Genomic DNA, 17,864 nt, shown 5'->3' on the forward strand with positions numbered 1-17,864 from the left:
GTATTGTGCTAATACATCGTAGGAACAAAAGAAAATTAGCTTTATTTTCTGTGAGTTTGCTAGACTACAGGGAACCAACAACAGCAAGCATACTTCCAACTAGTAGCAGAAAAAAAACATTATTCATTAGATTTTAAATAGGTTTGTTTCTGCCTTCTTTTATTTCTTCAGACTTGAACTAGAGTTGAACAAAAAACAAGCTTTGAAATATCTACTTTCTTACAGTGTAAGACAGAAAATTATTGAATAGATTTTTTTAAAGGAAGTATAATTGACTCAATGAATCTAAGATCTTATTAAACTAAGTACCTTCTGCTCAATAAGGTCTGATGACAAAATTATTATTTAAACAATCAAGTTTGCATACATAACTCAAAATGTAATGTTGTGATTAAGTTATTTAAGTCCACAGGTACTTGAAGTATCATTAATCCAGGTCCTGTACTGTCTAATTAAAAATAGAAGAGGGTTCTGTAAGTAAGATAAATATTGTCTTCTAGCATGTTCTTACTAATATATTTAATAATTTGAGTGATTGATTGTTTCAAGTTTTCTTTTTCTGTGTTCCCTCTCAACCCTCTAATGCTTCTCAAGAGTCAGTGCCACTTTTTCAACTGCCACCCTTAAGATTGACTTCTTATGACAAGTGATTTAAATAGGTGGGCAGATGTTTTTTAAGGAAACTCTTCTTTCTCTCATTTCTCTTTCCTCTCAAATAATTGCCATGTGAACATGCAGTCTTTTATATATACATCTGCTTAATTAAAATGTATTTACCACCTCCTCAGCAGCTGCTTGTGACAATTTACTCAACATTCGTGGCTGGGATGGCTGTCACTGTCAACAAAGTAATTGAATATCTTTGAAACGCCCTCTCTGTGCCTTCTCCTTGGCTACCTCTTTGGTTCATTTTAGAGGAAAAAAGGACTTGGGATTTGTTTCATGGAATTATGCCGAAATTGACTAAAATTTAATTTTAGTTTAAATATATATTTGTAATAAATGCAGTACCTTGTGCTGCTTTTTTATCTAGTAAATTTCACTTGTTTCACAGTGCTTAATGCCTTTCCTCATAATGATAATATTGATGCTTGTGTAAAATCCCCATTCAAAGTAAAGGCACAATAAAAAAAATCAAGTGGGTCTACGGACTAAAATAGCATTCTTGCTTTCTGTTCTGTTATTACTTAAATTTTAGGCTTGTGTACTGAAGTTGAACTGCAGTCAATAAAATGAAATTACTTATTGGTAAACTGAAATCATGTGAAGAAATACTTGAATTTTGTCCTTATAATGAAGAGCAGTGAAAAGCTGTACTGGTCAGTCAGTTCTGACTTACTGACTTAAGTAATCTCATACAATGTATTATTTTATGAGAATGAAATGTTGTTAGCAGTGAGTGCATAGGAAAACAATATTTGTCCACCTTTTATTTTTTTCTGAGCAGAAAACATATTTGAGGACAAATTTCAACTTTCTTCTTACAAATCTATTGGAATGAAATAGTTAATTACAAAACTGTGGATTCTAGCTTGTCCACATATATGAAATAGAGTACTTGTAACGGTAAAGAATTGTTCTGTATAGGCTGTCACTTTAATGAGATGGTGCCAATGGAATTTTCAAATACAGCATCTACCTAGATCACTGTGAAAATAATGTCTCCTATTTATTTCCATTGAGGCTACAACATATACAAAGAGCACAATAACACTATTTGATAGTGCAAATTTTCAGCTACAAAACACTTTTTTTCAACATAGTCACACCCATTAGCTGATTTGCAAAGATGAGCTGATCAAGATGCTCTTCATTTTGTTGTGCAACAGCTGTGCATGACCATCTGGAACATGGCTCATCTTTCACATCAATGTTGCCACTGCTGAAACACATCACCCACTGCCTCACACTGGCATCCATGTTTGGTCTCCTTCACAGTAGCATCCATGTTTGGTCTTCATAAACGTTCAGCAGGCATTCATGAATGTCAATTTTTTCTACATGGAGGAATTCAAATACATACCTTTTCCTTCATTTGCATTTCCAAATTTAAGTGAATGTTGGTGGGAAGGTTCAGCTCCTACTGTCACACCACCAACATCCATTTCTGGTATCTTGGGCCAATGTAATAAAATAGGAGATGTGACTTTCAGAGCAGACCCTGTGTTTACTACTGCCAGTGTTGGGAAAGAGATGACATAACACAGCAGTGATGATTCCTTTTGACACATTGCTTTTATGAAAATCACTGCTTTAACACACTGTAGTTAGTCCATGTGTTTTTCTATTTGTATTCCTTGGTTTCTTGCATTCAACCATGTATCTGTATATTTGTCTGTGCTTTTGCCTACCAGTATGAAGGGGTTGAGGGCATCTGTTATCTACTGTGAAGTCAGTAAGTTATTACTGAACTTTATCCATCTGTAAATTCGGGCAAAAATCTAAAACTGAATTGTGACCAAAATATAATAGAATCAGAATAGAGGCAGTGTTAGGGTTAGATTTTCAAATGTGTTTTGAAATAAGTGCTGAATGAGATTTACAACAACGGTAGAGTGATGCGGGAGAGTAATACTTTCCTATTGAAGAGGTCTGGGGTGAGTCTAGCAGTGTAAATATAGCATTCAGAGTCAAGGAACAGTGTTTACTCCATATGAGGATTTTCTTTGTTTGATTCGATTCTGTTATCTGTAAGGTGGAGATAAATCTTCTCTCTGCTTCTTGGAGGCATGTATGGTTCTACGAGTGTAGACTATAGGATTTAACAGTGATGGGTTAAAACAGATATGAGATGTGAACAGGTTTAAGATCTTGGATTTTGAATATGGGTGGGAAGAAATTTATCCCAAATTTACCAGATTGCTTGGCATTAACATCTACACAGGATCCTTCAGCCTCAGCTGCTCTGTGATTCTGCCTTTGTCAGCCTTTTAGGGGGCAAAAGAGCCTTCATGTAATATCTATACAATACTCTCCGTATATAATTCAATCTTTTCTGGTAATTTTATGTGATACTATTATCTTTTCCAGAAGGGACTTTTTTCATAACTTTGCGGATGATGGCATATTTACTGTTCAGAGTGCCAGAATGGAAACGTGCTAATTTCTCTAAGGAGAAGCCTAACAGATGGCACTGAAAAGAGAAAGTAAGGGGATTTGTCTTAGTGATTTTTTTTTTCCAAAGTTAAATGCTAACTGAATATTTACAGTTATAAATGAACAATTTCAGAAATGTTTTGCTGATAAGAAAATGGACGTGGTTGTGAAAAGCCACAGAGCTGTGCAGACAGAGAAGAGAAAGCAATGCAGGCCATCCTGATTTGACATTCATTAGCATAGTATAGAGGCAAGAAGGAGGAAAAAAATTAATCCAGCTGTTACCTTAATACTAGAATGCAATCTGAGTTGTTATCTTCTCATAATATCTATTCAGAATAAATGTAAATACATCACGTGCCACTCCAGAAATGTTCCTGAATTTCAAATGAAAAATTATCACTATATGAGTATTAGTCAGTAAGTCTATGGAAACTTGCATGTGGTTTATTACATACTGACAGGCAGAGAAGGCATTCTGTTGAGTGACTGAAACCCTTTCAGGAAGGAATGAAATACATACAGAAGGCTGATTCAGCATGTGTGCAATGATTCTGCATTTAAAATAGAGTGATTCTTGTTACTTTTGGATCCGATGCTACGATTGTTTGTAGAGGCATCTGCCTGACAAGATCTAATCTGTGCTTAACATCTCATTTCTTATAAGTCACTGCTCAGCTATTAAATGTTTATGATAAATTTACCAGTTATTTTATAAACCAGACCCTTATGCAGTAATAAATTTGCTTTTTTTTGCATGGGCATTGTGGTATCAGGACCTATCTTATGAAAATTAATGTGATACAGTGCTCCTTTACAAAGAAGTTAGGTCAGTTTATGGTGGTGTTTTGTTTTTTTTTTAACTAAAGAAAGTTGAAAACTTTCAGGTTGTTGGTTGGTTGGTTGTTTTTTAAAGCCAATAATAAACTTTGAATTGATGTACATGTTTAAGCATCATTCTGCATCAAGGAACATTAATGCAACCAAGTGCAGGGTCTGTATCCTGGGTTGCATCAAGGGAAGTGTGACCAGCAGGTTGAGGGAGGTGATTCTGCTCTCATGAGACTCTTCCTGGAGTCCTGAATCAGGACTGTGTTGGCACAAGCAATGGCAGTACTGTGTGAGAAGAAAGGGTAGCAATCTATGAGAAAACGGGGAGACTTCAGAACCATTTAATAGCCACATATATTGTAAAAAAACAAAGCCAAAACATGATTTCACATAGTTTCAAATATGGAAGAATAAATTGCGGATATATCTTACTGTAAGAGAAGCATAGTGTACTACAGGTAGTGCACACACTTTTATGTTATTGACCAAATATATAGACAAGATGTGGCTCTGAATCATTGCAATGTTACTTACATGCTGTAAAGAAAGTAATTGGTATATCCTAGATGTGTCACTTTCAGTGTTTTCTTAGAGATTTTATATTTCCATTCAATTTCTTGAAGAATGTTATAGGACTTTTATTATTTTTAGTAATAATAAATCTCATTATTATGGGTGAGCTGGACGTCATGCTTGTTTTTATCCAGAACAGTCGTTTTCAGGATAGCATATGTAACTTGATGTATAGGCTAGCTGATGCAAACATACTTCACATTAAGCAAGAGTTATTTTACTATTTATAGTCTTGATCATCACTGGAGGGAAGGAAATCTGTGTCAGTCTCTTGTTCCTATATTTGTTGTTTATTTCTCCTACACAGTGACCATCATCAGTACAGAAGAACAAGATTTAGTTCATGAAGGAATGAGCTAATGGGCCAGCCCATTAACTTTTGAGTGAGACAGAAATAGAGAAAGAATAGACAGAAATAGAGTGAAAGAGTATATGTCTTGGAATGCTTTACAGGAAATATAATTCGTATAGGAAAGGAAGCAGGCTCTTTTGTGCCTGTTTGCATGACTTGATACTCATGCTTGGAGGCTACCTGGATCCTTTTTGCAGGAGAGAGAAGAATTTTTGGTTATACTGGATACTGCTGTGCAAACATAAAATAAGCTGACTGATACCAGTCATTCCCTATTCTCATTCTTCCAACTGTCAGTCTTTCAAAAAGCCCAAGAGAACTTGTTACTTGCCAATTACTGTACCTAGTTGTAAACTAGAGAAAAGCTGTTTGCTCACTCTGAAGACCAGAGCTGCTGCATTATTGTAATTACTGCTTTTCTCACTATGAACTGCTGCCAGGCAGGAAAAGGAGATCAGCATCAAAAACTGCAAGTTCTAGCTAGAATACCATATTGTAGTTGTAAAAAGTATTTTAAAATTATTTTTTAAAAGAAACACTATTTACTTATCTTGAAGGCAAAAATATGGAAGTGAATGTCAATTAATCCTCTTAAGGAGTGAAGTGTCTCTATAAACTGTATTATAAACTATTAAGTGTGGGAAGAGTTTTGTGCTACTTACGTAGTACCTTAGTTGTATATTTAGATGTTTTCAAAATTCTTGCTTACAAAAAGAACTAAGGGGAATGATCCAAAGTGAGGAACAGTGCATTTGCAGTGTTCATTCCCAGTCAAGCTACTGCTGTCAAGCTTAGTACATCAATTTGATTTGTGCTCCCTCGTGCACACGTGGGCATACAACACTTCCCAAACTCTACTTTAAGATCACAGTACAGATAATAGTCTGGGAACAAATAAGACATTTGAAACAGACTTGCAGGTATGCTGTAGTTTTACCTAAAGGGAATGATTTATAAAAGAAATGTCTGATATTCAATATTTAGGATTTTTATCCTCTGCTATATTATGTTGTTACTAGGACATTGAAATATATATTAGCTATGTTTAATCTATAGAAGAATTGCTCTTCCCTTTTCGCCACTTAGTGTAGGGTATGTAATAGGAAAAATTTTACTTCCATGGCACTGTGTCTAAAGGAAACTTTTTTTTTGTCCAGTTCTTGTTATTTTAATGATTAGTCGTTACAACAAGCAAAGTGGAAAAGGGCATTCAAAGTGATGAGAGCACTGTGAAAAGTTTGGTGGGTTTTTTTTTGTATTGTTGCTATAATTTTTTTAGAAGAGAAATGAAATAATTGGATGTTTTTGCATCAGTGTGTCAAAGCAGTTTTGCTGTTACAAAATAAATGTGTTGCTTTGTATTTCACTTATCTTAAAAAGAAACGAGGCTAACATTTTAAAATATGTTAAGCAGACATTAAGGCAGAGTAATTTGTTCTGAGACAGGAGAGTGCAATTTTTAGGCCACTCCTTTGCTCTCCTCAGCTGGGATGAGGAGACACCACAAAGGTAAAAGTGTGAAAACTCGTGGGTAGAGATAAAGCTTTACCCAAGCTAAAGTAAAAGTAAAGCAAAAGCTGTGCTTGCAATCAAAGCAAAACAAGCAACTCATTCACTGCTTTCCATTGGCGGGCAAATGTTCAGCCACTTCCAAGCAAGCTGGGATCATTGTGTGTAATGTTTTCTTGGCAAGATAAATGCCGTCACTTCAAAAGTCATTCACTTCCTCCTTGTTTCCCTCAGCTTTTATTGCTGAGCATGATGTCAAATGGCATGGGATGTCTCCTAGGCCAGTTGGATCAGTCCTCTGCAGCCCCTTGTGGTTGCCAATCCCTCACTGGCAGGGCACCACAAGGATCGGCAAAATTCATAGCTTTGTGCGAGCAGTACTCTGTAACAACTTACTGTCAGTGTGTTGTCACCACAATTTTAATCAAAAATCCAAACCGTTGCATCATACATCAAAATGTAATATCTACAAAGAAAATAAACTGTATCCCAGCTGACATCATGACAATCTCGTACTTGATGTCCTGTAAAAGTGCTTGGAAAGTCCTGACTGCTGGCTGCTGTTAAAATCCTTGGTTACAGAATCAAAGATTGGTTGGTTAGTTTGTTTGCTTTTAAATACAGGAGAAGCGAATGTTTTTCTGTTCCTATAATGCTAATGAATATTGAAGCAGTGAACTTCTAAACTGACAAATGTTTCACAATGCAGTTCTGCTGGATAATCCATAGAGAGCCGATTAAAGATGTAACAGGAAAACGATTATTATCACTTCTACTCCAAGGACTGCTACGCAAGGTTGTGCTCTTCTCTTGAATAATTTGTTCCTCAACCAGTTATTCTCAACTATCCTTAGAAAGATACTGTCCCAGTCTTTAAGCTAAGTTATTCTTCCTCCTATTAATGAAAAACATTTTGAGCATCGTAGGGTGGTCAGCAAGATTTTTAGTACACAGCGGTCAGAATACCAGTTTCCACAGAACATAATTTGCTTTAGAAAGATGAAAGAAGAGTTATGCGATAGACTTTATGTACAGAAAACAAAATATTTGACTTTTGACATCCGAATGTTGAGAAGATGTAGTATTTTCACTGAGTTTTCATTTCCAAAGTGCTTGGAGAGCAACATTTTTGGTCTGAATAAGCATTCTCGCTATATCAATTTAAAGCAAAAAGGGACAGGCAAAAACAATTTATTAGAACAATTTATTAGAACAGTGTTCTAATGGTGACTTTATGAAGTAAAAATGTACATCTTACTCTGTGATTTTGAAAATTGTAGCAGATAGGAACAATTTTATATCAGAGATTAGACAGATCTGAATTCAAAGAATCTTCTTGAAACAAATCTGCAATTTGGTATGACTGCACTCTTGCTAATAAAGCCAATGAAAAATACATAGGAAGTCAATAAGAGTTGCCTTAAAAGGATGCTACTTTGTGGAGCTATTCACTGGAAGACCAAGGTGCAAAAATAGAAGCAACAAGAATTTTCAATCTCTGCTGTAAAATAACCAATGTGACAGTGCAAGCCTTTTCTAGCAATATTAACTAGGAGTGTTGTTGACTGCTTTTTTGTGATGTGAGAATCTTGTCTTTATTACTAATATTGCTTACGGATATATTTTTAAACAACAGTAACTGACGGTGCAATGAAATAGCTGCTGCATAGCAGAATTATTATTATTATTAATAATAGCATTGTGGGCTTAAGACCTAGAGTCACCAATCAGCTGATGGAGTCTTGCTGTAGCAAGCACTGTTCAAACCTTTCAGTCTTGGCATGGGGTTAGATGTAGGTCAGCAAAACCATAGGTTAACTATCCAGAGGAAAAAGAAATTGTGACTAGCTTCATGAAATCCAGTGGTAACTTAGCAGCTGCTGAAGACGTAAGTGCAGTTGTGTGAGGGTATATATATTCAAAGTACAAACTGTACAAATATCTGAGATATGTCAGTTTTTACATCTTTGTTTTGATCATAGTTAATATAAGATCAAGTGTTTACAAAGGGCAACACAGAAGACATGCTAGGAATGCTGAAGTGGAAGAATACCTCTTCCACAGGCATGCGCTGAACTAACTGCTCACTCCAGGCAAATGAGTGACAGAGCCATCTTATTTGACCAAACGCACTTCACTCCGTCCTTTACACCTTAATTTATTCTCATACTGTGCTTTGAAGTCCTTCTTGGAGTTTCTATTCTCAGCATAAAACTGTTTGTCAAATTTCCATTAAGCTTAAGGTGAAAAATTAATGAGCCGTTCACTTCAGATATTTCAAAACTTTACTGCTCTATTATTGATGCAACAGAAAGTCAAAGATGTAGGTATATACAATTCTAGTTCAGTGTTCAGTCAGCTTTTTTTTATTTCTGATTTTTTTTTTTTGAGAGGTCATTAAAACAGTGTTTCAGGTCATAGACAGAATTACGGTAATGAATTTTATCAGTAAACTTCTTAGGCAGTTTTATTAACTTTCTGTTTTATCATATCCTGGCAGAGGGCAACTTTAATAAACAGCTAACGATGAAATATGGTGTTTTCTGAACGTGGAATTTAAATAGAAGTGAACAGGAAGTTGATTTCTATACCATAAGCTCTTACAAATAAAAGGCAAATTGTGCAACCCTGGAGAAGATGTGGATAAAGTAACATTCTTTTGAGTAGAGAAGTATGAGGTTGTGACTAAATCTCTTCTGTTTCTTGTGCTCTGATTTCAGGCTTGACTGGTCATTAATAAAATGATAAAATTGTGCTTTAATCCAGAATTGAGTGAATATAATGCACATGTAACACTTGTTGGACACGTTGAATTGTCCTCATAAAGCATTTTCAGAAATCTCAGAATAAGTTACTAACATCAGCAAATTACATGACATAACACTGTGAAATGTTAGGTTACAAGTGTGCAACCCAGACTGAGCAGGAAATGGGTTCGTCTGTGTTTACAGTAAAGAAGAAAACCCAAAACAGAGTCACTGGAAAAGTGCAGTTCTCGCTCTGTGTCAGAAACTTTCTAAAGATTACCTCTTTTTCCACTCCCCAAGTACACTTAATAATTGATTAATGTATTTTTCTTTCTGTACTGCAAAATATTCTCTGGAGGCCTTCTTAAATGAATAGCAGTTCTAGGCCTGGCACAGTTGTATTGTTAGAATTGCAGAGTAAGGAATTCTGTTTCTTGAACTATTTTGATGCTGTAAAATGAAATTTTAATTACAAGCAAAATCTTAATATTAAATTATTCTCAAAGCATTTGTTGGGTTCCCAGATCCTGAAAGTGCTGTGTTGTCCAAGGATTCAGCTGGGAAAGGTGATATGAGAACCTCACAAAGTTCTTAGTTGTCAGTTTCCTTGGGAAATTGAGTTGTGTTTTGCAGTTGATAATTGACCAAACCCACGATTTAAAAACAAACTGGAAGACTGCAGCCCAGGAAATCTCAAAATTGTTCAATACGGACTGTATTTCACATGGTGGATAGGTTTTGAATGTTTCTTGTTTGATTCCTGGTCACGATGCAGATGGCTTTGTATACATCTCGTAGGACAAAGATGCTCTTGTGATTGCTAATAAATAGCTGGTAGAGGGAAAGTAACTTCAAAATCTTTCCTTTAAGTGCTTTAGTATTTGTTCTAATTCTTTTTTTTTTTCCTTAATTAATTTAGTTTTTCCATTGTTAAGAATTCATAGAATCCAGGTGGACAGCTATCAGGTGGACATCTAATCTAGCACATTGCCTCAGAGAAGAGATGAACAATATCTGTGTTGTTCCTGACTGCTTTTGTAGATATTGTACCTCCTGTTGACACGCGTAGTCATTAATTCTTTTAATTCAGAAGTTTTTCTTCCAGATAAAGTAAATCTCCCTTTCCGTAGCTCAGATCAATATTTTTTGTCCTACCCATTAAACTGTACTTTATACCTTAAAATGATTTATTTTTTTAAACATGAGAAGTTTTCTCCTATCAGTTGTTCTCAAATGCATGTCTTTCACGGTCTGTTCAGGTGTGAAGCTGAAGTTGTGGATAAATGGAGAAGGGATAGATGCTTTTCATTTACAGCATTTTGAGGTTCGTTGCTCCTGTAATATAGTCTGCAGATTGACAAATGGTAGACAAAATAGTGTCTCAGTTACATTACTTGGATGGGCATTTCAGGATTCTTTTTTTATTCTAGAAATAGACTGCTAAAGCTTGAGCAAATTGAATTTACTATCAATTTACTGAAGTAACATTCAGGGATTTTCAGCCCTGTCCAGCTTTGATAAGGCAAGAAAAAAAAAACACCTTCTGAATTATCACTTTTGGATCAGTTTCATCTTTCCACTTATAAGAAGTGAACACTGAAAAGATCTCTGCTATGTATTGAAGATGAATAACAGATTTTTCACCATAATTAAATGTTACAGCGTTGGTTGATTTTTTGCATTATGATTGAGGGCAAGTTGGAAGATGTCTCAGGAGTTTCTAACACAAAAAATAAAACAGGGAGGATGCATATGCTTGTGTATGCTGCGGTTCAGTAACAACACATCTGCTTGTAATTTTCTATAAGTTTATTAGAACATTTTCTGCTGATTTCTGATAGCTTCTTCCCCTTGTGATTGCAAGTCATACAGAATGTAAAGGATACCTCCCAGCTGTATAAAGGCCTCCATGTCAGCAGAAAAACATGTTGCATGGATGTTTTGGAGATAGGCCTTGTAACCTGAATCTCTGGATGGAAGTTTGGGAATTATTCCATCTGCACAGGCATGTTAGAAGGTTTTTAGAGCTTTGCGGAGCTGGTTTCTCCCCATGCTGTGAACTTCCTCTCCCTTTTCATGCTGGGCTTTTTGTCTGCAAGAATATTTTTGCTTTCCTTGGGAAGATACAGTGCTTTTATTAGACCAACTAAAATATTCAGGAAAAATATATAAACGATTTGTCCCAAACTGTGTTAGAGCATTTCCATTTGTGGAGTTTGCCTTCTCCTCCAGTTATGTCAGTTGTTCTCCCAACATATCTTGTTATCTCCAGAAACCTTCCTATTCTTCAGTGTTGGCAGATGTATAGGGAAACTCATTTATTTTCAAATAGACATTTTAAAATATGCTTAAATCTTCAGCTATCGTGATGCTTGTGCTGTTGTTTGTAAAGATCTTAAAGATGTAAATGAAATATTCTGATGCTTTCTGAAGTGTACCTTCTTCCACTGGATGTGTACGTATCTGCTCAGTGTGCTTTTATTCCACACTTCTTTCATCTGCACCTTCAACCTTCCATCATAAAAACAACTGCAATTATAAAATAAGGCAGTCACCTCAGCTGTGTTGAATACTCATTGAGTCAACGAGACAATCAAACTGTATTCTTTGAAATGGAATGTGTATATTCAAATTTCCAGGTTTCTTTGTACGTTAAAGGAACTACTCTCCATCAGCTTTTAGTATTTCATCAACGTGAATCCTCTGTTGTGTGTGATTCTTTTCAGAGTTCACAAAAAAAAAGCTTTTTGTGTGAAAATGGCTTTCCTCTTAAACGCGTATTGCTAAGTAGCATAACTTTTATAATGTTTTCACATCTGCAGCAAAGCAAACAAGCTTATCAGTAGCAACATCGTTCGGTGCACACAGATACTTCTATTTGATTTCAAGCAGTTTAAATATCTGCTTTTCCTTTTAAAGTTGTGTTCAGTTCTTTCTCCAATTCAAAAATTGCTGCTGATCAGTAATTCTATTGTTCACTGATTCCTTTAACTATACAGTAATTTTTTTTGTTGTTAAATCACACACAATCTACTATCTGCTTGGACTCAGAAAAGCTTTTTTCTTGTGGAACTATTGCCTACTTAATGTAACATCTACATGTAATTTTGTGGTAAACATTCTTAAAGGAATATTTTTTCAGTAAGGTAAGAAGAAAATAGTGGCTGGTTTTCTAAATTAGATGTCTTAATCTGTATTGTAGATGGTTGGTTTTTCACTTGGTTTATGCTTTATTCAGAAATTCTTAATTATAATTAACAAAATTGTTCTTTTCTGTCTGCCATTTAAGATGGAAACTACAGGCAACGTCGACTGAACCTCACTGCACTGTTAGTGCAACCAATTTCTGCAGCACTTGCCAAAAAACTTGCTTCGATACCTGAGAATGGAGTCCAAAAAGACAAGTGTGTACCTGTGCAAATGTCAAGTACAGGTAATGTTTTTCAAATGTTTGTTGTTTTTTTTTCTCTTAACTATGAAATATTCTTCAAGAGTTCCACATTTGTTTTCTAGAATGGTGTATTGCCAAGAGGTTTAGCTGACTGTAAGGATGTTCTGCATAGCTGATTTCTAGAAGAGGTTATGGAAAAAAATAGAACTTATGCTCTTAAAAAATACATTTGTTCCTTTATCATTGGCTACCTTACTGTAGTTAGGTATAACTTTTCTCTTTTGCTAGCATTCAGCTAATATAAGTCAATATCTGAAGTACGAAGTCTCTTAGCATAAGGCATTAAACTCTAATTCTTGCTATTGACTAAAAAAATCCCACTGTCTTTAGATATCTTCACTAGGGAGCAGTTATTACAGTTTGTTAGGCCTTTGTTGAAGTGCTTAAACACCAAGGCTGTGGGAGCAGTATTATTCTGTGCTTTTTTGTGTGTGTGTGTGTGTGTGTGCCACTAGCATAATAATTCTAAATAGTGTTGTGTCTTTCTGTGTTCCTTAATTTTTATCTGCTGTAGACAACAATAGACAACAACACTGTATTGTTGTCTAAACCTTCAGGCACCTTTCTCAACAAATTTCACCAGAAAAACAGTCATCATGACAAAAGTGAAATGACTTGAATAGAGCTAGATGAAAAGAAAGGATGCATTCATCTTCAGAGATGATGCCATTAGCACACTCTTACAGATTATTGCTTGAACAAATTTATGGTTTTTTTGGAAAATAAAAGTGAAAATACAGTCTTCCAACAAAAGTGATGCAATGCGTTACGAGGGAGGAACACCTTTCAGATAGCATTCCAGAAAAGCTGTATGCAGAAGTAATAATTCTGTCTTGATTTCTGTTTTATAATAATCTATTTGTCACTATTAAAAAAAAAATGTAGAAAAAAATATACCTTTTATTATAATGCCTGTTATTTTAAGTGATTTAAAGCAATGGTCTTGGACTTGGGGAGACAAATTAAGTTAGACACTACAACCTCCACTAAGTGCAATAATAATCGTAAACGCAAATTTTAAGGGCAAGCATATGTACTGTATCATTTATTTATTGCCTTTGGAAAGTTACTGTGGAGTAGGAATACAATAAAACAAGTCATAAAAAAGGCTGATTAATTTTATGACTTGTGTTAGCGTTTGTAGTTATGTACGCTAAATGTAAAGGCAGTAGGGCCGCACACTTCATGTCTTAAGCTGTTGTGGTTAGGACAGTTATTGCTCTCCATGCATTGCTGACTAGTTATTTTAAAGATAAGCTGATCTTCTCAACAACCAGTAAACAAAGACTGAATAAACAATAAAATAACTTTTTTTTTAAAGGAGCAGTTAGGATGTGTGAAGGTTGCTAACACTGTATTTTTTTCAACATCTGAAATGCATGATGGAAGTCACGAATTTGGGTTGTCAGAAAGTACTCATTTTTCACAAAAAGCTGCAAGGAGTTTGTTTTTCAAAGAGGTTTGTTTGGAGGCTGCAGTGTAGAATCACCGGAGGGTAACTTATTCTACCTTTTGTACGAGAGATGTAGTGTTTGTTTTACCTCCCTGAGAAGGTGAGAATTCTGTGTGGCAAAAGATTTCTGGAAAGAATATTCCAAGCTGACTGTTTAGAAAGAGTCAATCCACGTCCTCCTTTTCTGGTGAACACAGCAGCCTGTTTCCAATTTCATGTAAAGCTTTTTAACCACAGTAACTCATGTGCCTTTTCTTTTTTAATCTTAATTTATTGAGTCAGGCGGCTCTGTCACAACAAGCCTTGCTTAATTCTGTAATGCATTCACGATACATTGTGCTTTGAAATAACAGTATGGCTATCAGTGTCTGGACCGTATACTTTCTGGAAGTGCTCAATAGTAGCTCTGAAGAGATTAAAACAAAAAATTGCTTTCATGATAAGAAATCTTGTATAACTATTTTATAACAATAACTAAAGCGAATATGCTGAACAGAGCAGGGCATATGAGAACAGTGAAGGCTGAATTTGTGGTCTTCCTGTTGATTTGAAGAAGCTTAAGGGAAAGATTTCACATCTGACATAGAATTCATCATTTTTGTCAAAAGAGATGAGTGGGCAATTCAGATGATTGGTTGGCTTAAAATTTGTTAGAATAAAATGATGATCATTCTCTTATCAGTATGTTTCAAAAAGCCAAGCAGCAGATTCATCAGTAATGATTAAACATTTATATATAGTTTTCTCACGCTGCCTCTTTTTTCCCTTAGCCTTGCAATTTTCAAGAGACATGATGTGATAGAGGGAGGACTTGGGGGGAGACATCTGAGATGTATCAGATACTTAAAACCCAAACAGTGGAGAGTGAGAATTAAGTTAGTTACTAGCTTTGTATTAGTTGAAGTCAGTAATTAGATTTGCTTTTTTGTTTATTATGGTGCTTCGTCTGCTAATCCTCATTAATCTTAAAATTCTGTGCTCCCATGAACTTTTTCAAAAATGGGTAATTAGAAGGAATTTAAGAAGTATTGCAGAAAAGCTGTATGCTTCTGAAGCTGTTTTTTGTTGTTGCTTAGTTGTTATTTGAGAGAGAGAGAGAATGTTATTAGGATATTGGCTGGAACACGGTGCTTTGGTTTCAATTGCTATAAATTAGGCAAAGAAGCTCTCAAATAGAGCAAGGTTATAAAATGCAGCTATATAAATAAAGCATTCTCAAAATTCGTAACTGTCTTTGATACTGAGTGTGGTGCCTTCACTCCATATCACCATGGGACAAGGTTCAAAGTGAAACAAGAAATGAGGCGCACCTGATTACTTATTATCATAGAATGACCTGGGTTGAAAAGTACTTCAAAGATCATCCACTTTCAACACCCCTGTCATGTGCAGGGTTGCCACCCTGCCACATAACCACCAGACCAGGCTGCCCAGCGCCACGTCCAGCCTGGCCTTGAATGCCTCCAGGGATGGGGCATCCACAACCTCCTTGGGAAACCTGTTCCAGTGTGTCACCACCCTCTGAAAAACTTCATCCTAATACCTTTCTTAAACCTTCCCACTATTAGTTTAAATCCATTTCCCCTTGTCCTATCACTGTCAACCCATGTAAACAGTAGTTGTAAACTTAGACTCCAGGCAGTAGGTTGTTATTCTATAGTTTTAAAATTCTCAATCAAATGAGTAGGAAATAACCATGCATTCTTAAAATCAGGTAGTTTGAAGACATGGCAGTAATTTGGTATGAGGTAACTTACAGATTTCAAGTTATATAAATACATAAAAATACCAACAAAAGTAAATACTTTTCTACTTCAGAAATAAGTTCTGGTTTACATAAAGTCAAGGTATATCCTGGGTAGTATTAAGTTAAATTCTCCTCATTTTTCAGAGAATGCAGGGGGAAAAAAAAATTGTCAATGCCTTTAAAATACAGTATTAGGAAGTGAGATTTGTTGCCAGGAGTATCATAAAGGGATTAAATTTCACTTCTGCTGTGTACTCCAAAGACTGCTTTCAGCTTTTTCATGCAATGTACTGAGCCTTTAAATCCAAGTCACTGTAAGCTGATTATTGCAGTACGTGTCTGTTAACTTCACTATCTGATTTCAAAATGTGTGCAGACCCAAAATTAATTTCCTATTTCTTCCTTGTCAGTTGAAGACTAGATAGCTGATGTTGATTAAGGAAAAAAGAGAGTTAAGTCACTTGTTTTCAAAAGGATTTATAATCTTTTTGAAATGGGGTCTAAAGAAACATGTCTGAAGTTTTGTGTCTAGAAGAAGGCAAATCAGTTTGGGCTTGGAAATATTTTTCTAGCAGACTATTAAACTAGCCATAAGCAGGCTCTATAATGGCTCTAAGCAAGGAGATAGAAGACATAACTTGCTTAATGTAGGTTAAATTTAACCTGCTTAATCAATGTGGGTGCCATGAGCTGTTTTCAAACTTCTTTAAATGACCAATATTGACCAGAGGACCAGAATGACCAGAATAAAGGTACCAGTTACAGTGCTGGGAGCCCTCCAGATTAATGCATTTTTAAACTAAAGATTTAATAAAATTCTAGAACAGTATCTGCAGATTTGTGTAGCAATCATTTCATCACGATGTTGATAATAAACTTTGAGTAACTTATATCAGAAGGCAAAAGGTAATTATGACTTGTACCCAAATTTATTATTAACTTGCTATGATAATTATCGCAAAGTAATATGCTGTGGTCTGTTTTTAATGAACTGATTGGCTTTCATATTCTTTACTGTTGCAGTTTTCACATAAAGGATGATATTATTGATAGCAGATAAGGTTTTGTCTGAGTAAAATAAAATGAAATAAATATTCTTGGTACATTTTATGAAGTAGAAGAAAAGATTGTATATCATTTTGCTTTTCTCAAATATTAGTGGAGGAGAGTGAGTGAAAAATTTATGTTAAGAGAATTTTAAAGTAAATTTACCAGATGAAGTACCAGCAAATGAGCCCTGAAGTATCTTAGAGATGTATTATTTTGATTTTATATGTTGCAGTAAACTCTTTGCTGTAATATTTGGTTTATTTTGGGAAGCAAAGCCAGGGAACAAGCTGTCAGCAGTGCAGTGGGAGGATAACAGCCCAGGTGATAGAGAGCAAAACGATCAGTGGAATATTTTAATTTTGGTCTGTGATGACAGTTGGGATGTGGGCATTGAAGCTTTGCCCTTAACCACGATGTGCTGTTGGTGGTGCAGTGCTTGGGCTGTCATGCCTTCCTGGGATGTCAGGGTGACACTATGGCCACTGTCAGGCAATTGTTAGCATTTAAGTTAGAACAGTTTAAGACATTTTGCTTTTCTGAGATAGGAGTTATGACCTTTCAGATGAGGTGAATGTTAATAGAGTCTATTATAATGCAAACGCAACATTTTAAAGGTATCTGCAGTGCCCTGTAGTTGGATGTTTTGTTCCATTCCCACAGACTCCAGGAGTCAGAGTAGCTAATGTGTCCTACCTGGGGATACATGGAATGGCAATAATTCTCTATGCAGAACTGGACTTTAAAAACAAACAAAAGTAACTATTTTTAATCAAATGCATTTTGTTGGCCTTACATTGTGCCACATATCAGTTGTGATGACAAATCTCATATATACTGGCTGCTTTACAAGCTTTTTTACTTTTGTAGTTATATAATTTCTTCAACCAATACCTGCTAAGCAAACAAAGCTGTGTTCTGCTGGCATAAGGATGTCACCAAAGGCTGTTCTGGCACAGTGGTTACTAATATGAAGGTGTACCTGTTCCCATGTCATTTAGCATACGATTCTTCTGTTTTTGTTAGGGTTTTCTTGTTTGGTGGTTTTTTTTTCCACA

At 35.5% G+C, this 17,864-nt stretch overlaps 1 protein-coding gene across 2 annotated transcripts in view; it reads left to right on the plus strand.

Moving 5' to 3' along the window:
• NAALADL2 (N-acetylated alpha-linked acidic dipeptidase like 2) overlaps positions 1–17,864 on the plus strand; it is a 292,368-nt gene that overhangs the window by 186,316 nt on the left and 88,188 nt on the right. For both annotated transcript variants that reach the window (XM_048954430.1, XM_048954429.1), the window contains exon 6: positions 12,398–12,541. In XM_048954430.1, the coding sequence (XP_048810387.1) occupies positions 12,398–12,541 (144 nt within the window). The remainder of the gene's footprint in view (positions 1–12,397; positions 12,542–17,864) is intronic.

The sequence above is a fragment of the Lagopus muta genome, chromosome 9 (assembly GCF_023343835.1).
Source record: "Lagopus muta isolate bLagMut1 chromosome 9, bLagMut1 primary, whole genome shotgun sequence".
Classification (NCBI taxonomy): domain Eukaryota; kingdom Metazoa; phylum Chordata; class Aves; order Galliformes; family Phasianidae; genus Lagopus; species Lagopus muta.